We start from the raw sequence: 21,533 nt of genomic DNA, 5'->3' as shown, positions 1-21,533 counted from the left end.
AGCCAAAAAAAAAAGCAAGTATAGAGGAGAAAATAATCACCATTATCCAATGCCAAGGAGGGGTCAAGTAACTGGGATCAAATAAGAACTCCAGATCCTTAATATACATAGAACATCCAGCACGTCAGGAAACCAAGATATTTCTATTTTATTGTATTGTAATATGAAACCAATAAGCTATTTAGTAACCTGTGTTTCTAAACTTTATAGATGCTCTGTATGTCCTGGGTTTAGAAATTTTGAGGCCACTTGTCATAAGAACGTGCTTCGAGGAGGCAACATTTTGAGTGAGAATGGGGTCAGGAAAAGAGGGAGCACAAGAAAGTGTACACATGGGGCCCATACTCTTTGTTCACAGTGTTTGTTCGGAAGGAAGGAGAGAACGGGGGATAGGAGAAAGGCAGATGAAGACTCCGAGGAGGTGTGTGGTTTGGTAGCCGGGCACGCCAGGCAGGGCTCGGCTCCCCCATGGTGCTCCACTTACTCGTTCTTCACAAAGGCATGCTTGTTGATGGTCTCCACCACGTCCCTGAAGAGGATTTTTGAAGTCAGAGTATAACCATGGTGCACTACGGGCTCCCCGTCGGGGCCATCCCAACAGTCAACTGCCAAAACAGAACGTCACATCAACAACCCAAAGTTTCTGGTGTTTCCTGATATTTCTGGAAACATCAGACAAGCATTATTTTAAGTTTATTATTTGAGATTATAGGTATTCTGATCATGACAAAGATTGTCAGACAGAAATGAGTGTGTCGGCATATTTATCAGAATAAGGAATTAATGGACCCAGAGGCTATCATACTAAGTCAGTCAGACAGACAAAGACAAATACCATATGACAGCACTTATATGTGGAATCTTAAAAAATGACACAAACGAACTTACTTATTATAAAACAGAAAGAGACTTGCAGACACAGAAAACGAACTTACGGTTACCAAAGGGGAAGAGGGGGCAGGAATAAATTGAGAGTATAAGATTAGCAGATACAAACTACTATGCACAGAATAAACAACAAGGCCCTACTGTATAGTACAGGGAACTATATTCAACAGCTTGTAATAACCTATAATGAAAAAGAACATATATATGTGTGTATAGCTGGATCACTATGCTGTGCACCAGAAACTAACATAACATTTTTAGTTGACTACGTCTCAATTTAAAAAAGAATAAGAATAACTGTCGCAGCCAAGAGGAGCCTAAGAAGTGATGATTAAGCAGAATGTGGCCTCCTGGGTGGGATCCTGGATCCTAGAAAGAGGACATTAGGGGGAAAAAAACAAAAGAAACCTGAATGAAAAATAGACTTTGGTCAATAATACTGAAAAAATAAGAATTAAAGATTATAAACGATTTATTGTGAGTGCTTATAGTTAACAAAGATGTCATATTCACAAGCAGTTTAGCATTTACCAAGAACTCTCATTAGAAATTCAGCTAAATCCAGCCAAGTGTGACCAAGGACAGTGATATTGCTCAACAGTTTGTTTCTCTAATTTTACTTCTTCAGTTTATTATAAAGTCTTTTAAAAAGTCACAATCACCCTCTCAAATCAGTAACAAGGTTTTTCATCATTGTTCACTTAAACTCAGTGTGCTTCCATTAGGTTTATTTCCATTTTATTAATTCTACAGTACTTTTAAAATAGTATTGACTTCCTAAGTTCAAATCCTCAGGCCCTGCTAAGATTTATGTGAATATGGGCAAATGATTTAATAATTTAAGGTACTGCTTCCCCATCCATAAAAGAAGACTCATAACAAGACTTGAATCATAAACTTGAGTGATGTATAAGTACATGTGAAGTTGATTATAGTCCTGCGTGGCACATAGTAACGATTACTGTTACTGATAATATTGACATTGTTACATGTATGGACACCCCCACTGGCCCAACAGCCTCCCCAGCATCCTCCCTGACTTTGAGTTTGCCTTCTCCTGTTTTAAAGTCTGCCACCAGACTAATTTCTCAAAACACTGCTTTCTCCACGTGACGACTTTGCTCAAAATCCTACTCAGTGCATTACATAGCATCCAACACATAGCATGTACTCAGCAGACTATTAATAAACATCCTATAGCAGCTCCTGCCTGCTTAACCCCAAGGTCCCTATCTCCGGTGCTAGAGACTGGCTAGCCATTCAGCTAAGCCTGTTTTCTGCTTTGCCCTGGCTCACAGCTGGACTGTATTTCCCAGCCTTCGCTTATAGCAGGACATGACCCTGAAATATGAGCAGAAATGATGTGCACCACTTCCAGGTCCGGTCTAGGAAAGCCTGCCCTACACAGTCATCCGTGCCCTCTCCTCTTCTGCCGTGACTCCAGAAGTCAGGTGCCGAAGACGGCACAGATACAGAGGGGAAGAGACTGCACCCCGAAATCACTACTGGAAAGATTCGCCCATTAGGAACAGCTATTTTGGGTTTCACATAAGAAATCAACTTCAGTTGTTTTAAGGCACAGAGATTTTAGGGTTAACTGTTAAAGAAACCAGATAATTAATATCCTAGCTCCTGTTTGACACGTCCAACTTACTTTCTCCTACACCCGAACTCAGACTTGCTCTTCCAGTTAGTCCCACTTTCTCACCTACAATCCTACTCCTGTGCCTTTGCTTCTTTCATTTAAGGTCAACTGAGATGCCCTCTTTCACTTCGCTCATCTATATCCCAATCAGGAATCAAATCCTTGCTCAAGGATTTAGATCCTAAACGAGGATCCCCCATAGAACCTTGCCAGTTCCCATGACTCTGCCCTTCCTTGTGAGAGGGGGTCACAAATTCAAATACCAACAAGAACCTAGCTGGTTACAACAATAAGCACAGCAGTCCAACAGGAAATGTGTGTCCAAGTGAGGTAACTACTTCCCACTGCCAATCAACCATTGCAAAGTAGGAATAAGGACACGGGTTGTCAGACCCGAGAAAAGTCAAAAGTCTCTTTCCTTTCTTCTTTCTTCCCTGTCTCTGTCTGTCTTAGAGAGAGAGAGAGAGAGAGAGAGAGAGAGAGAGAGAGAGAGAGAGAGAGAGAGAGAGAGAGAGAGAGGAAGGAAGGAAGGAAGGAAGGAAGGAAGGAAGGAAGGAAGGAAGGAAGGAAAGGAAGGAAAGGAAAGGAAAGGAAAGGAAAGGAAAGGAAAGGAAAGGAAAGGAAGGATAGAAAGAAAGAAAGGAAGAAAGGAAAGAAGGAAAGAAATAAAGAGAAGGGAAGGGAAGGGAAGGGAAGGGAAGGGAAGGGAAGGGAGGAAAAGAAAAAAGAAAAGAGATGAGTTAGTTCTGTTCCCTTACTAATACAGTTACATATTTCAATTAAACATGGCCTATTAAAACATTCTTAAGGGGGAAAATGGAAAATGTAAAAGGAGAAAGAACTTTCAAGGTTAATACCATAGAAATACTGGAAACAAAGTTTAAGAACAAGTATTTTGGAGTGCTATCATATGGTGTTACACTGTTCCTTTGGGCCTATAAATGAGGTCAAATATATAAAGGTATCTTCTCAGAAGAGAAACTCCATCTGTATCTGTACTTGACATTCTTTAATTTGTCTTTAGATACAGGCGTGGAAAGAACAAACAGATGTTTCAAAAGTATATAACTTAAACAATATGCTCCAATTTATACCCTTGGGAGAAAAAGAGCATAACGTGTTCCTTATAAATGAGCTAATTTCTTTTCAAAAAGAAGGCAAAGTAGAAAGGGCAATGCCACACTGACTTGATTATCATACACAGATAAAAATATCTCTTAATAAGAAATAATGCTATTTGCAGCAACATGGTTGGACCTGGAGATCATCATTCTAAGTGAAGTAAGTGAGAAAGAGAAAGAAAAATGCCATACAATATCACTTATATGTGGAATCTAAAAAAAAAAAGGACACAAATGAACTACTTATTATTTATAACTTAGATGATTGACTTCTTGAATATGTGTAAGTACATTTGACTGTTCTTTATGATTGGATTACTGCATTCTGCTGAATCTTATTTTGTGGTTGGCTTTATTCCTTTGACAACTATGTAACTTTAAAAAGCTAAAGCTTTAAACTGTTCTTAGAAGCAATCCAGTATATTGTACATATGTATTTACATGCAATATATTATATCTGTGCAGTCAAATTGTACCTAATAAAACTGAAAAATGATAAAAAAATAAAAATAAATGTGTTAGTCTCTTAAGTCATATAGAGAACAAAAAGTGGAGTTACAAATTATTGTCACATTAATACTAACTTTTATAATTGACCATGTTTTAAAAAAAAAAAGACACTGCATTGGTCATGAAAGAAGGTGCTCTCTTATACTTACAACACAGGCAGAATATCCACAGTTGAGGATGCTTCTCCCAAAGTTCACTTTTTAGGTCTATTTTATCACTTGTCTGTTAAATGAGGATAACAACACTCTCAAATGGTCCGAACGCGTGGCATCCATAGCCGAGTCCAAACGGCCATGAAGGGCTCCTGAGAGACCTAGTGCTATAACGGGAATGTTGGCAAAGCAGAAATCCTCTAACCAATTTCCTAGCCACAAAATAGTCAGGGCTATTTTTCAATCAGACCACACATTCGAGGCCCCTGGAAGCACCCTCACAAACAGGTGGTCAGTTCTGAAGGCCAGCTGCACCGCCACCATGACAGCTTTTCATAATGGAACTTAAAAATGTTCCACCCTGATGGTGCTCCCAGAGCTCACAGGAAAAGTTGTACACCGATTACACCAGCAATGCAACATCAGTTCCATAATGAGAGTGAAAATCCCCTGGACAGAACGTTCATATTTATTAAGCAACCAGGGCTGAAAATCAGGGGAATGGAAGGCCACGTAAAAAAAAAAAAAAAAGTCAATTTGATTTGCTGACAAACTCACTTCGCCAAAAAAAGACTTCTTAGTCTTCCCTAAGATGTCGTGTATATCCTGACCGGGGACGTTGCTGCAGCTGAACTAATGGAGGTGGAAAACATGATATTATTAAAACAGAAGCTTGAAAGTAAAGAGATTCTTCAGGTCACAATACCATAAAGAACCTGTCCAGAATCATTACTCTCCATTGCTAAGCGCAATACTTGGCAAAAGCTACTTCAGAAGATTATTTGTGGGACCTGAAATTTTCAATCCATGACCTGCTACGTTCTATAAATCAAGCTCCTTAAATCCTAGCTGCAGCTGTGTAAGAATAAAAACAACTTCATCCAGACGCAAGGTAGATAAAGTATCACTGGGTGTACACACATCGGCCCCTCCAGGCTCAAGCTTGAAATGAAAGCTAAAATCTTCAAATTATGGGACTGAAAGAAAGAGCATGGAAGATCGTGCCATCAGGTTCTAAAATCTTCAGGAACATCTAGATATTCAGATGCCAGGCCTAATTCTAAGCCAAGCAAATGCCCCCTTTTAAAGCCCATCTCCCTTCTGTGCTGTGTGTCGTGCTTTCTAACCTTCCTTATGTGACCTGAGGACCCCCATTTGATCTTCCCTTGGGCTGGTCATGTCATTCAATGCTTGTTCCTCCAATAAGCACATAGGCTTCCTGAATAAGTGGGGGAGTCAGACAACTTGGGTTTAAGTCCCAGCTTCCAAGCTTCCTAGTGACAGGACCTTGAGCCACCAACCCTACCCCAAGTTAGGGTGCCTTCTTCAGAAGATTGCTCTACCTTCCTTAGTGTGATAAAAATTAAATGGATGAGAATGTACAGACTTAGCCAGAATCTAGCCCACAAACGGGGATGAAATCATAGTGGTTTCCTTGTTCCTTCCTACAGTACATTCAAAGCCAAGCTGACAACCATGGTTCCAAACAGAAATGGAGCTAGCACAAAGCTGACCAAGTCTCCCGGAGAAATATAATTCTTCTCAACAAAACCTTCCAGAAACAGCAGCTTGACTTTCACTGTCCAGTCAGAGATTATTCCAATAGTAAGAATTTCAAGCCAAATAACAGAGGAGGCATTTGCTGATGCAAGCTTGGCGAGGGAGATATTTGAGAGATTGCACAATTTTTAAAATTATACCGTAGCTGTGCATATTCTGAGTTTGTGGGAATGTCTGGAGCAACCAACGCCTTTTAGACAAGGAGGTTCTAGTAAGAAGGTACAAGAGAAGGTCCATATTCAATATCACCTACTGCACACAATTTCTAAAAGTGGAATTTAAAATTAAAAGATCCCTCAAAAAGCTGAAACTAAAAATTATTTGTGCCTTACAATCAGTTGTCTTAATCAGGTAACTTCCCTGCTAAATATTCCAGACAAAGCTGGAGAACTAGAAGATCTGATTCAGTAAGGAGCTCATCACAGGAACATGGTTAAGCTTGGGTAGACACTGATTTTGGACAGTGAGATCAAAAAAGAGAAGACTGGGTACCTGAAAGACCTAAAAAGCAAAAGAAATAGAATATTGGACACAAATAACAAAACTGCAAAGCTGTCGGAGTTGACTATCACTTCATGGCGTCACTAGAAGCCATTTTCCATACTTGGCCTCCAAGAAAATGTCACCATTTAAAGTGACAGACAACCACCACTCCGAATCCAGGGCGGGTGTGTGCCCCAGGCATCTCTCTGCATGTCAGACTTATAAAACTTGTTGAGTGCTGCGTGAACAAAGGGTTGAATAATGGCTGAGAACAGAATGTCACCTCAAGACCTTTTGTTGCTTGAAAGGTTTTTCTCTATGTGAATATTTTATAAGCATCTTCATTATTCAGTTGCTTAAGCTACTCAATTATCAGTCACTATTGTCAGTAGGTGTTCTTTGCACCTACTGCAAAAATGCCATGTCTTAAACCAGACATACCCAGAGTGCTAAACATGTAGTAGTCCTAATGACTCTGCAATGTAGATAGTTTTCAATACCTGTCCATTTTTAAAAGTGCTAATTTACCTTAATAACATTATTGCTACTATTGCTATAACATTACATCTTTCACTTTTGTAGCAGAAAATTCTTCATGTCAGAAATTATTTGACAAAGAAAGGCTCCTCCACTTACCAGTATTATTATTCCACTTACCACTGCCCTCCTGCTTTATTTGAATAATTTCCCAAGAACAACGTGTTACCTAGTGCCGACTCCTAGTATGCTCCCACCAAAAAGCAATTCCCCTTTGCTCCATGGAATCTCCATTCCATCATAAACAAATTCCCCTTCATCATCAGACTCTTTGGAATTCCTCCTCATCCTCCTTATTGTGGTTCAAAACCAGTTTACATGGAGGACACTGCTTCCTGTCTCCACAGACGCTTTTTTGTAGACATCACAGAATGAGGTGGTCTTTACTGCTACTTTCAAACAATGGTTCTACATTCATAAACAAAGCCCCCCACTTTTAAACCTCCCTTTATCCATCTCTACCTTTCTGGCATCTTCCAAGTGCCTTTTCTATAGCATTCTTTTTGAACTTAAATATCTGGTTTACAGTTTTTAATAGCCTACTTTTAATCTTTTAATTTTTTAACTTCTACCCCCACATCAGCATCCTTTGAGTTAAAAGTCCATGTGGCCAATCCACCCAATCTCTTAGCTTCCAGTCCTCAAAGCCAACAACTCCTTGCTTCGCTCTAACCACACTCACCCATGACGCACTCTGGATATAGTCATCACCTGCTACTACATCCAGAATCCCACCTTGTGTTAATAGTTCTCTGTTCTTGTGTTTTGTATATGTGTTGACAACATTCTCCATAGTTCTGGGGGGTGTTTTGTTTTGTTTTGTTTTGTCTTCTAGTCTCTTAACCTCATTCTGTGGCTCCTTCATTTCCTTTCCTAGTTCATACACCTACTGTCAATTACTTAAAAGAGCTCTCACAAGCATTTTGAAGATATTTCACATGACCTAGAAATCCAAAGGTTTGGATCAATCCTATCATCTGTCTTCATTGCCCTTATACCTAATCTATTGAGAATGGGGTGGGAGAAGTCTAAACATGCCAATTTTGGATAATGAACAGACTGTTTTGTTAAAGGCTGCTTTTGAAATTAGCGAGGACTTCCCCAATTTATCTTGTCAACTCCTTTCCTACTGTTTGCTGATCTTAAGCCCCAGCCAGCCTCCGCCCACTCTACACTTAGTGGACAGTGCTCTCTTCTACCATCCTGAGGAAGGAGATGCTTTCAGGCAAGAACACTTCCAAAATCTCCTGTCCTCTATCCCATCTAAAAACAAACCTGTATCTTCATTTCCTCCTCTTCCAAGTCTCAAAACTTTCCCAACCCTGTATCCTCAAGTCTTCTTCTCATGCAGAAGAATGCTAAGTGACTAATCCAGAGCAGATCAGCTACCCGACCATCACCCACTAAAACCATAGAGCAAAGGACACTTGGAACCCTCCAGCTGTCAAATGCAACCAGACTGGATACTTAATCTTTATTTTTCTGTTGCATGGGACATTCTTTGACCATTTCATCCCTTAAGTCCAAGTGCCTGCTGTGTGTTAGTTGTCTTCATCAGTCCCCTTGTTCTTTCTACTTCTAACTATTGGATGGCTTAAGTCCTCAGGCCTTGTTCCCTTTTCCAGTCCCCTAAGTGACTCTGCACACTTTCGTGTACGCTTATACACGAAGATCTCTCTAAGTGATCTTGTGCACTACCACCTACGAAACTCAGAACTGTGAAAGCTTTATCCTGCCTGGCTCCTTCTGTTGAGTTCAGACATTGTTATCCCACTGACTGATACAAATCTCCACGTACATGTTACAAAGTCACTATATAAACTCAGCTGGTGGAAAACTGAACTGGTTAATGCTCGTCCACTCAGTTCCTCATGAATGTGGGGGCACCACCATTCACTCATTTCTTCCCCTCATGCCTTACATCCTTTACTGCTCTCACCAGGTCCTGTTAAGCTCACTTCATTAGTACCCATATCATCATCTCTTTCTCACTTAGTCCAAGCTTTTATAATCCCTCCTTTGAGTCATCTCAACAGCCTTCCCAGCATGCTCCTTGCTCTAATCTGCCCCCTCCAAAACATACATACATAAATATTTTTTAAATTACCCTCCTACACTGCTGCCCAAGCAATCTTTCTAAATTGCAAGTCTGGCCATTTCATTATAGGTATTAAAACAATTCACTAGACCCTTGCTACCAAAAGCTCAAATTGAAATTCCTCACCACAGAACTCAAAACACTTTATCACCGACCCACGTCCGCCTCCCAGCCTACCTGATTTCTCATTGCGTTTTACCTCACGTCTTACTCTCCACAGCACTTCTCTACCACAGACACCATTCACCTGGTGAGTTCTCTCACTGCACTACTGTTTCTAATGTCCACTCCTTCTATTATACCCTGAGGTCCTTGAAGACAGAAATCGTGTCTTACATCTGTGTCTTCACCCCCAGGAAGCCCCTAGAAATATGGTAAATGTTGACTGATTGACAGACCATTAATTATCTTGAAAACAAATAGTTACCCTGAGCTATTTTTGCCACTGTCTAATCAAAAGTTTTTAAAAAATCTTTCTAGGAAAATCTTCATCTTCATCACAATTTTCCAGCAACTGAAAGTGTGCTTCGCAACTGCTAGCACACAAGTCTCTCCCTCATGACTATACTATAAGGAAGAGGGGGAGAGGATTATGACTTAAGAATGACTTTACAATGAGAAAAAAAATGGCTCTGATTAGTGTGAGTGTATTTTTTAGGTCTCCTTTATTTATAAGGATATCTGACTGACTAAAGGACACGTTCATCAACACACACTTGAGCTCAGACACAGCACGTACCTTCCACGCAGCGACAGCCCTCTTGTAGCACCCGGGCGTACATGTCCACTTTGGACTGAGACAGGAGCTGGTCCCCGGTCAGGTATGTGTTGTGGGAAGAGGCAATGTAGTAGTTGCAAAGGGGCTGATCCATGTCCTGGTACACTTCATGGTGCAGTGGGTTAAATATGTCACAAGCAGGACTACGCATGAAGTTCGTGAAGCCTTTGGAAGAGAGAGAGCGAGTGATGCTCTATAGCTTTAAAGCGTCTATACTCAGTTGACTCTAACAAGGACAAAAAAGGCCAAAGTATGCCCATAGTGATCATCTTATTTACATTCAGGATAGACTTTGCAGGGAACAGTGGGCAATGAATGAGAGATTTGCTTCAGGTCAAATAGACAGTGTCAAAAACTAAAATATGACTTTGGGGAGTAGCAGTTTAAACATAATCTACAGAAAAACAGACCCTCTAAGAATTTTGACGGGGGACGGAGGAGACTTACTGCAAAGCTATTCAGATACTACTGAACTCAAGCTTTGATTATGCCACGTGACCTGATGGGTGACTGATGCACTGTTAAAGCCGTATTTATACTAAGTGATCACCAGCAATTTGATAGGTTATTAAGTTGATCTGAAAAACAGTATTGTCAGTGCCATGGTTGAGGTCACAGGTCAGAAGTTAGGCACAGCCTAAATTCAGGGTACAATTCCTTGACTATGAAATTGGTTTGGGAAGATGCTGCCAATTGCTAGCACATCTGATAACTGTGAAAAAGTGCTTAAAAACTACGTAGAAAACTCCATCAGGTTTCCTGTAGTTTTTCAAAATCATAGTGCTTGGGTAGGAGAGGCATTTATTAATATACCAATAAACACATGAATGTCCTACCAGCACCTAAGTGGAATGATTATTAGGGTAAATTATTTCAAGTCTTCAAGAATCCGGTGGTAAAACTATCTGTAAATATCCTCTGAAATGCTGGAGAATGTCTTCATGCCCATCTTTATGGCTACCACTTAGAAGTCATGTTTAATTCCACCTGTCAAGGCCCTACCAAGGAAAGGATTCATTTCTTGGTAAAGAAAGGTCCAAATTAGTTTCTCTTCTCTGGTGGTTTTTAAAATAGTTTTTAGTTATATACATTTTAAATCATCTCCCTTCAGTTTAATTAGCCTCCATCCCTGGAAGTACACATATGGTATCAAAACCCCCTTGTCCACACGAGCCTGTTTGGGGACACAAGAGGCCAACAAGGTAAGCCATGGCTTTGGATGCTCTTCAGGGCAGTGGGGTGCCCCAGGGGTCTTTCATTAAGATTATCTGTCCTGGCGGGGAGGGTATAGCTCAGTGGTAGAGCACATGCTTAGCATGCACAAGGTCCTGGGTTTAATCCCCATTAATTAATCTCCATTTAAAAAAAAAAAAAGATTATCAGTCCTGCCTGGGACCTGCTCTCCTCTTGGGTAGCAGCCCACAATTTATTTCCTCACATATTTTAAACACATATAACTTATAGGTACAAGAAGCTATACTCACACTGTATCATTTATATGTAAGATCCTAGTAGGTAGATTCTACGTGTGTAACAATGGGAAAATTAATTTCTTTAAGCCTCACTTTCCTCAACTATAAAATTAGATAGTTGTATTAATGGAATTTGTGATTCCTACAATCTTTTACCACTACCAACTAGGTGAAACAAGTTAATTTGCTAACATTTTTAAATAAGTATGTTTACATTCAAGTCACTAGTTTCATAGAGTACTTATTTTAGGACCAAATTTCCCTTCATGAAGTTATCAGGATGAGACTATTTCTAAAAAATTAGCCATCTGAGAAAAGTCAAGATATTTCTTGGCATCTATCACACACAGTGACATCAAGCTGACTTACCTGGAGTGGAAAATGCATACTGTCATTGCAACAGTAAGAGAAACAGCAATATCATGGCATCTGTTTTGTAGAAAAGTATGTGTGTGTTGTGGGTTTTATCTGAAGCACCTGTAATTCCAAGGATATCTCCTGATTTCCTTTCCTAAAATTTTTGCTAGAATTTAATTTAGCAAACAGATTGAGAAATGAGAGATTAAGAATACTGGTTATTTTACCTTCTACGCCAAGGACATTTTTTGCCTTATTTTCTTCTGAAACTTCAAATTTCCTTATGACGTCAATACAATAGTCTGTTGTCACATTATTCATCTAAAACAAAACCAAACAATAGTAGAGTACTTTCAGTAAAATAAGATGTTTTCTGCTATGCTAAAAAGGCCTACTGATTTTTTTTAAAGCATTCTTGACACAGTACAAAATGGTTAAATGAGCAGTGTTTGAGGTTACTAGGGTCATAACCACTTAAGCTTTGCAAAAACACTTAAGCAATCTCAATACTCCTATACACCTTTCAGATTTAATCAGTGAAACAGTCCTTCAACTACTAGACAAATGTTCTCCGTGAAGCAATAGAATTAATAAGCTCAAGTCAATAACCAGTGCAGATGCACTGCCAAAAACCCACTCACCAGAAGCTAGTAGCTATTTGCAAAAATAATGCTTTCTACACAAACAGTGAAGTTCGCTAATCATAAATTATACGTAGAAAGAAAATGACTCCCTATCAAGACGGAATGTTCTAGGTAAATCCACTTGTGTGTGTGTATCTACAGATCCTTCCACCAAATCATGAAAGCAGCCTGCCATGTTCATTCAAGAATACAAAGGTTAGCAAAAGAAAATTTAAAAAAAAAAAAGGGTGAGGCAGCTAGCTTAACAGAGAACAGAGAACTCTGGAGCGAGAGTGCTTATGTTCAGATCAGCTGGCTCATGTAATTAACAATGTGATCTTAAATAGGTCACTTACCGCCTCTGTGGCTACCTTATAAAGTAGTTATGAGGATTAAATGAATTAGTATTTGTAAGAACAATATATGGCACCAAAAAAGCAGTATATGCCGATATTACTGAGTTAGTCTCAAGGTGCTGCATGTACATTACTTAGTGCCACTGGGAAAAGCAAACTCTTTGGGAATAATTTCTTTAAATACTAACAGAAAATGTGATATTTTGATCGAAAATCCTTTCAGCTCCACAATCTGTGATACTTAGCTATACTAACAAATAATAATAGAGGAAACTAACTTATGAGCCAGTACTTTTTATTTCAATGATATTTCTCCAGAAAGTCCATTATCTCTTAGGTGCAATACTTACGTTTTAGTGAAATCTAATTCAAACAGTCTATTTAATAGCATTTAACGTTTTGCAGGGGGGAAAAAAGCTGTGTTATGCAGCCTTTTTGTGCATGTTTGAAAGAGCACAGAATGCCTTTTCCCCAAAACCAGCTGCATAATGGCTAATGCATCCTTTGAGTAAATTTTATCATCTATACTCCATTCAGAGGCCTATGTTACTAGACACCACCCAAAAATGCCATAAATAAATAAAACCACGCTACCTGCAAGGAACTCTCCTGACCCCGTCTGGCTTTGAGCAGTTCATTCACCTGTCTGCTATAAGCCAGAGAGACTTACCACATGCAGTCTAAAAGATAAGTGATTTCTCACAAAATAAAAAGAAGCAAGTTGATAAAAAAACTATATGTGCTGTTGAAAGACTGAGTTTACATTGCAATTATTTGGTTTACAAAGCCATTTGTCCAGAGAGGGAGGAGCCCTGAACTAGACTCAGGCAGTCTACCAGAGCCCATGAGAGCCAAGTAATGAAAACAAACAAACAACACCCATCACCCTGGGCTGGAGCTTGCTGCTGCTGAGAACACGTTAACTACCTTCAGATACAAAGCCAAAGGTACTAGCAAAACCCACCACATTTGAAAAGTATTCATTCAGTTGGTGAAAATACCAGCAGGCATTCCAGGAAACCCACAATTTTCTAGGCACCATAAAGGAGCTACTGGGAACCACTCCAAAATTCAAGTAGTAAGGACTAACTCAGTGAAAGCGTAAAACCTCATAATAATGAGAACTGAAATGTAAGTCCATCAGCTCCTATCCTACTACCTCCATCCCTGCTCTCGTTTAATTCACTTCCCAAGAGCAAAAGCTACATTTTACACAACAGCATTTTTCAGACCTCACTTTGAAAGCTATATGGGGGTTTTACTGTATGAATGAAGGTTCAGCATAGGTTTATGCTCTCTACTGTCCTTTCTGTCCCCGTGTTGTGCTTTCTATATGACACAGCTGTTCAGGTGACACAGAAACACTGTCTCCCTGTTTTCCATGGAACTCATCTGAAAGTCTTGTTTGCTGTCAGTGTCCAAGCCACTCACTGTCTCAACACTGATGATTGACATTTCTACACTAGGCAATTGGCGCTAAAATAACTTCAGGAAAATTAGATTTATTTTAATAATGATTCCTTACATTTATATAATGCAGTCAATGCTGTACAGTTTTTTTTTAATTGAAGCATGGTTACAATGTGTCATTTCTGATGTACAGCACAACGCCCCAGTCATGCATATACATACATATATTAGTTTTCATATTCTTTTTCATTAAAGGTTATTACAAGATATTGAATATAGTTCCCTGTGCTGTACAGAAGAAACCTTTTTTTAAATCTATTATTATATAGTGGCTAGTATTTGAAAATCTCAAACTCCCAAATTTATCCCTTTCCACTCCCTTTCCCCAGTAACCATAAGATTGTTTACTCTGTCTGCGAGTCTCTTTCTGTTTTGTAGATGAGTTCGTAGTCTTCTTCTTTTTTTTTGTTTTAGATTCTGTATATTAGTGATATAATATGGTACTTTTCTTTCTCTTTCTGGCTTACTTCACCTAGAATGACGATCTCTTAGGTCCATCCATGTTGCTGCAAATGGCATTATTTCATTGTTTTTATGCCTGAGTAGTATTCCATTGTATATACATGTTATATCTTCTTTATCCAGTCATAAATCGATGGACATTTAGGTTGCTTCTATGTCTTGGCTATTGTAAATAATGCCGCTATGAACACTGGGGTGCATGTATCTTTTTGAATTAGAGTTTCCTCTGGATACATACCCAGGAGTGGGATTGCTGGATCATATGGTAAGAGTATTTTTAGTTCTTTAAGGAGCCTCCACACTGTTCTCCACAGTGGCTGCACCAATTTACATTCCCACCAACAGTGCAGGAATAAAATCCATCTTTAAAATTGACTATTTAAAAACATGTTTAAAACCAAGGCAATGAAAAGTTGGTTGGAAGCTCTCTGTTCACAAGTGGAGCTTACTGACTAGTGGACTTCACTGTAGAATTCTCTGGACTATTTGATTGGGCGATTTCTGACGTAAACATCTTTAGGATTTTTTCCTTGGGTTGGTGTGTTAGTTTCCTAGAACTGCTATAACAAAGTATCACAAATTCAGGGCTTAAAACAACAGAAACTTACTCCCTCTCAGTCCTGAAGGCTCCAAGTCCAACATCAAGGTGTTAGAAGGGATGATTCCCTCCGGAGACCCTGAGGGACAAGCTGTTCCAGCCCTGCCCCCTGCTTCTCGCGGCTGCTGGCACCCTGGGCATCCCTCAGCATGGAGCTTCACCACTACAGTCCCTGCTCCCCTCTTCACACAGCCACCTTCTCTCTGTGCCCACATCCCCTTTCCTGTTGTTTATAAGAACAGTCCTCACTGGACTTAGGGTCCACATGAAATATAGGATTATTTCATCCCAACATCCTTAAATTACATCTGCAAAGACCCTATTTTCAAGTAAGGTCACATTTACAGATCCTGGGAGTTAGGACTTGGGCGTATCTTTCCAAGCTCCTAGTCAATCCACTCTACTTTGTGATACTCCTCTAAGGAAACTCTTCCGATGTCCTACCTGGAAGGGATAAACCCAGGATTTGAACACTGGAAGAGGACTATGGTTCCCACACTTCAATACACAGATATTCACTTAATCTTTGTATTCATTATCTATTTCTGTGAGAACAGGGACTTAAAACAATCACTTACTTGATCACAACTGCTTGGGATGCAAAGTGGGACTGAGTCCCACTGCACGGGCATTCTGCTGTTCTCGCCCAGGGGTTACTGAAGTGACTGCAGGCAGCTGGCCACATGACTACAGCCAGCCAGTCCAAAGCAGCCTCACCCACATGGCTGTGGTTGGTGCTGGCTGGTGGCTGGGCCTCTTTATGTGGTCTCTCCTCCTCAGAGAAGCTACCCAGTTTCCTCACATGATAGTCTCACAGTCCCAACAGGACAAGAGTGGAAGTCCAAGGCTCCCTGAAGCCTGCATTCCTTGTCCGTCAATTCTGCCACAATCTATTAGTCAAACCTAGTTACAAAGCCAGACCAGATTCAAGGGGCCGAAAAACAGACCCCACTTCTCAACGGGAAGAGAGGCACAAATCACACTTGCAAAGAGACATACATGCGGGGACATGGGAGTTACTGCAGCCGTCTTTATAAACCATCTGCCACAATCCCCCGATTTTCAGTGCCCACTGCTCAGTTGTGCCTGGCATGACTTAGCACAGATTCTTCTGCCCCGGCCTCCTCCAACACTTACTTTCATGCCAGGGTGGAGAAGGGACAGCTGCCCTGCTAGAAGAGGTAGGGAGAGGATCTGAAGCCCTAACTGTATCTTGGTCAGACTTCCAACCAGTGCGTGTGTTTTCAACCCCTGCTCCTTTCCTATTTTTCAGGAGTATCAGTGAATTTCATCCTTGAGTCTTCTTGGGTTCTTCTGAGCAAATAAGCGTGCTTAGCAGTTTCCCGCTCTGTGAGCTTGAGTTTCAGTGCGCTCGGGTCACCTTTAGATCAGACAAATTTCAAGGTTTTGCTGTTTCTGTTTCCTCTCCTGTTCTCTTTGTCCTTGTGGTTTTATGGGGGTGAGGGGATCTTCTTACTATATTTTTGGATAATTTTAGGAGGGAGTAGAGAAGCATCTAAATGAACAGTCATTCAGTTTTCAACTGAATAAGACAACCACAAAAACTCTCTCTCCCAAATAGCTACTCTGACTCACCCTAAAATTAAACCACAAATTTCAAAGCATTTAAATATAAGACTATTTCACAGAAAGTGTCATTTGGGGATCATATTCAAGGGAGAAAAATTATTACAAGACATAATTACTCTCAACAGTCTCCCAACTGCTTTAATTGTGAATAATTAAGAAAAATAAAACAAATTCAGGAAAGGCTCTTAAAGGAATGTTTTTACAATGAGGAGAATGCTTGAGAGAGGGAGAGAAAGAGAAATAAAGGTACACTAGCACCAGAATGAAGTAGTAACAGCAAAGAAGAATTTATAATTATTTCTCAAGAGAGAGAGATCAGAATGACCATGACTCACCAAATCAGTCTGGATTCAGTAAAAAGTAATGACAGGAGGGAGCACAAGTGACACCTGTAATTGGGTTAGAGGAATCAAGGGAATATTTTTGCAGAAAGAAAAAAGCAAAATAAGCAACTGTTAGAACGACCACCAAGGGATAATGTATAGGTCTATGTCACAGAAAGTTCAGTAAGAAGAGGGCCCTCTAACAGGGGATCAGAAAAGTTCTGAAGAAAAAAGAGGAAACTAATGAACTCCTCTACAAGACAGAAACAGACTCACAGACATAGTAAACAATCTTATGGCTACTGGGGAAAAGGGGGTAGGAAGGGATAAATTTGGGAGTTTGAGATCTGCAAAAGTTAACCGCTATATATAAAAAATAGATACAAAAGAAATTTCTTCTGTATAGCACAGGGATCTATATTCGACATCTTGTAATAACCTTTATGAAAAAGAATATGAAAATATATATATATATACATGTACATATATATATATACACACCTAACTGGAACATTATACTGTACACCAGAAATTGACACATTGTAACTGACTATACGTCAATTAAAAAAAAAAAGAAAAGAAAAAAGAAAAGTTCTGAAAATTCCCTTGGAATAAACCATCCACATGCATATGTCAGATGAAAGCACTGCATAAATAGAAATCTGCTTTTGACTTATCCATGGAGGGAGGCCTTGCTCTTGGTTAACAGCTAGAAGGATTTTCAAACAATGAGGGTGCTTCAATATTCCTGCCTTCTCTTCCTCCCTCCTCAATCCACAAGAAACAAAAGGATAAAAACAGGGGAGAGTCTTGCTAAGAAAGGTTGTCAAGGAGGATGAGGGAATGAAATCAAATTCTCACTCCTGAACCAAAACTCTGAAAAGAATCAAATACAAAACACATTTAGCCCCAGTGCCAAGAAACAGATCAGAATTCTGCAGGAGATGGAGGTTGCCTTTTGGCAAACACAGGGGACAAAAAAATGAAACAAAGAAACTCCACCAACCCTAGTACTTTGGAGCCACAGACTAGTTTTCGTGGATGTCTGTACTCTTGATCTGCAGATGCAAAGAAGTGATGGAAGAGAAACCTCAGCCAGCTGGCTTTATGCTTAACTGGCACTTCTTCATGGATATAAAAAGGCAGTGAGAATTTCCCTTAGCACATCACATTTAAGGATGAAAGTCCTAATCAAGCAGTAGTTGGACCTGTCAAAGGCATAAATTCAGTTTTCCAAGAGCTTCAATGAAATAAAAATCTGACCCACAGGCCAATATTTGATTCCAATAATCCTGGACAGCATATGTGGCCAGCAGTGATACTTCATTTCACAACTGAGTAAATCTGCAGAATTTGAATACTCTGGTGTCTATACCAATCTTATGCCATCAGAAATCAATGAATTACTGCCATATGGATTGTCAAGTTGCCTCAGATTCGTTCCACTGTGAAAATTCTATTTTGAAACTCAAAACCCCACAAAACTTGATTAATGACCCTCCTGCTGCACATTTAGATCATGTCCAATTTTTCTCTATTTTAAAGAATGCTTGAAATGTACAGCTTTATAACTTTTTTCTATACACATTTCCTTAGGATGAATTATTAGAAGTAAAATGGATTGGTCAAAGTCTTATAAATTATATAAAATTTGATGAATACTAAAACTGTCCTACAGAAGACTGTACCATTCCACAACTTCACCAGAGGTATAAAAAGTTGACACCATGTTTGACAGTATATCTCTTTAACCTTCACTAATTTCATGGGTGACAAATGGTCTCTTGGTTTTATGTCACATTTTTAAATTACCAATGAAGGATCAATATTTTTAATAGGTTACTGACTTATTGTGAAATGTTTTATATATTTCAAATGTTTTGCACATTTTCCTATTGGTTTTCTTTTTTCTCAACAGCCTATGAGAATGCTTTCCTCAAGGAAATCCACTATTTCTTTCTTCTGCATATTTTCCTGGTTTGTATGTGATGTTAATTTTATGGTGTTTGATACACTGGACCACAAAGAAACTTAAAGTCTCAGGATTAGTATTTTCCTTTATGGCTTATGCCTCTTGATATGATACTTTTTAAAAAATTTCTTTCATGTTATATCCATACTTAGTTTCAAGCTAACTTAGAAAATTAAACTAGAAACAGGTAATCATCTGCCAGGGGTAGATGTCACAGAACACTGGCTTTTGTTTTCCTCAATTAAAATTTACTGGTTAAATGTCAATATAACCAAAAGGAGGAAGAAACATATGTGCCTTAGCAAGTGACATCCACTACTGCTATTCAAATGGACTGGGTTAACTCCACCAGCCCAAATAACATTTGGAGTCAGTAGCTTTAAACATTTTAATTTTAAATTCTCACATTGCTGTGCTTTTGAATCTCTCTGTCAAAGGGTTTCCACATTCATGATCCCCATCAGTCTTCAATTTGACATTATGAGATAAGAAAGGGAGATGTCGGCTTCCTTTAGTACAGATCAGGAGACCAAAGTTCAGAAGCAATGCTGACTGGCCTGCCCAAGACTCTCCAACCACTGAGGCTTGCAGGGTGTGAAATGCAGGTCTTGTGGATGCCTGGTCTAGTATTCTTCCCACTATACCCTGAAGAGATCTTCTGATGAGAACAAAGTAGTTATAACTGCAGGAGCTGGGAATAGAGATTTAGAAGGGGCATATCCTCTGGGCAAAAGAAAAAACAAAGAATTTTTTTCTTTCTATTACCTCATTCCCATTTTCTACCTCTTATAGCTAACTTTGTTAATGGAGAATCTCAGCACTTGCCAAATTGTCAAACTAATTAAAAATAATTGATTTGGATAAAACATTTTGCTAACGCTAGCTGGTTTAATCCTTAAGAAAGTAACAATGAACTTTATAAAATCTGAATCTGTTATTCCTAAAATGTATGTGATTTGGTAACGGGGTAAAGTATTACCAGGTCTAGTGTCTTTTTTGTGACACCACCAAATCTCTGATTCTCCAACACTAACTGGGTACCCAACCATGCCATTCAGTTTGGACACTAAGCATGTGGAGTTAGCATTAGACCCTACTGCTTAAGAGCTCAGCCCCACAGAATGCCCCCACTTCATACGCCAGCCACAAATGAGTGCTCAGGCTACCCACATTTCTGCCTGGCCCCTACAAATTTGGAGATTCTATCAAGGAAAAACCAGAACTGGACAGTAGTTAAAGCAGCAAAAACAGATTTTAATCAGTAACTATTGCAAAAGACGAAAGAGATCTCAGTATAGTGGAGATTTCTAGTCAAGAAGCAAAGTAGGGGTCAGTGGAGGAAGCATCAGGCGTAAAACGGGGTTCTGGCCAACCCACCCTAATGGGATTCTTCCTGAATGCAGGCCAGGGAGATCAAATATGCCCTGGGGAATAGTGGTAGATGAGGAATCTTATCAGATATCGAGGGTGATCAGATATGGAGGAGAGGGGTTCTGGCTAAACTGACTTAGGGTTCGTGCTACAACTGGGCTCTTGAGGACAAGGCCCAAGAATGGAACCTCATAGAAAAAATGGCTCAAAAGAGCCTGCCTCGAGTTCACCTAGTCAAGGAGAAAGTCTTTTGTCAATTTCCATGAGTCAGTTTCCAAGATCCACTAGAATGACTCACAGAACTCAGGAAAGCGCTTTACTTACTGTTACTGGTTTATTATCAAGTATACAGCTCAGGAACAGCCAAATGGAAGAGCTGCACAGGGCAAGGTGTGGGGGAAGGGATGTAGCCATGAGTTACTATATTGATGGTTAAGAACTATGTCACAGGTAATTAATACCTAGCTATGTTAGTTGTATGAAAAAAAACTACCACTCTATCAGAAAGGAAACACTGGAGTTAATATTCATTACTTTGTGGAAAAATATGCAAATGCATCTGCATATTTAAGGGAAAAAATTGTATTAAGTGTTTGATTTGTCACTCCCTCTTAAAAGCTACCAGAAACACATTTTAAATAGCTCTTGGGTAAGGTTTTTGTGGACTTGTGACACTTACCCCATCCTAAATTTAAAGTAGACGTACACCCAACCCTGAGAGAAACCCATGAATCTTTCACAAGTTGTTTTCGGCAAACATTCAGTTTAAGAATCTAATGATACCTTTTGCTCCACCTTCAAAAACTGAGCCAGTTCCTCCACAGTTAGGTGGTCTTTCTTGTCACTGTAGCTCAAGAGCAACAAATACAGGTCCCGCCGCAAGGACATCATTTTGTAAAAAACGCAGAACTCTTCAAATGTCAAAGTCCCCTGATTCTCATCTGTATCTGCTTCCTGAAAGAGGCACAGGAAGAACAAGGCGGTGTGAGAGTTTGAAATAGGAAATTCAGTGCTGTGTGGGAGACAGTATTTACTATAAAAAAGGTAATACACCTTTCACAAATGGTAAGCACCTTCATTTCAAGCACACATGGATCAACTTAATGACTACAGATGAGGCCACAGAAAAGTTTCACATTAGAAAGAATCAACCAGACAAAAAGGAAT

The 21,533-nt window shown here is 39.6% G+C and overlaps 1 protein-coding gene across 1 annotated transcript in view; it reads right to left on the bottom strand.

Annotated features, from left to right (window-relative positions):
- Nucleotides 1–21,533, bottom strand: part of PLCH1 (phospholipase C eta 1) — a 198,116-nt gene that overhangs the window by 51,567 nt on the left and 125,016 nt on the right. The window contains 4 exon segments of the mRNA XM_032485844.1: nucleotides 485–605; nucleotides 9,734–9,937; nucleotides 11,829–11,922; nucleotides 21,150–21,320. Of these exon segments, the coding sequence (XP_032341735.1) occupies nucleotides 485–605; nucleotides 9,734–9,937; nucleotides 11,829–11,922; nucleotides 21,150–21,320 (590 nt within the window).

The sequence above is a fragment of the Camelus ferus genome, chromosome 1 (genome assembly GCF_009834535.1).
Source record: "Camelus ferus isolate YT-003-E chromosome 1, BCGSAC_Cfer_1.0, whole genome shotgun sequence".
Lineage (NCBI taxonomy): Eukaryota > Metazoa > Chordata > Mammalia > Artiodactyla > Camelidae > Camelus > Camelus ferus.
This window is presented reverse-complemented; position numbering and strand designations above follow the sequence as displayed.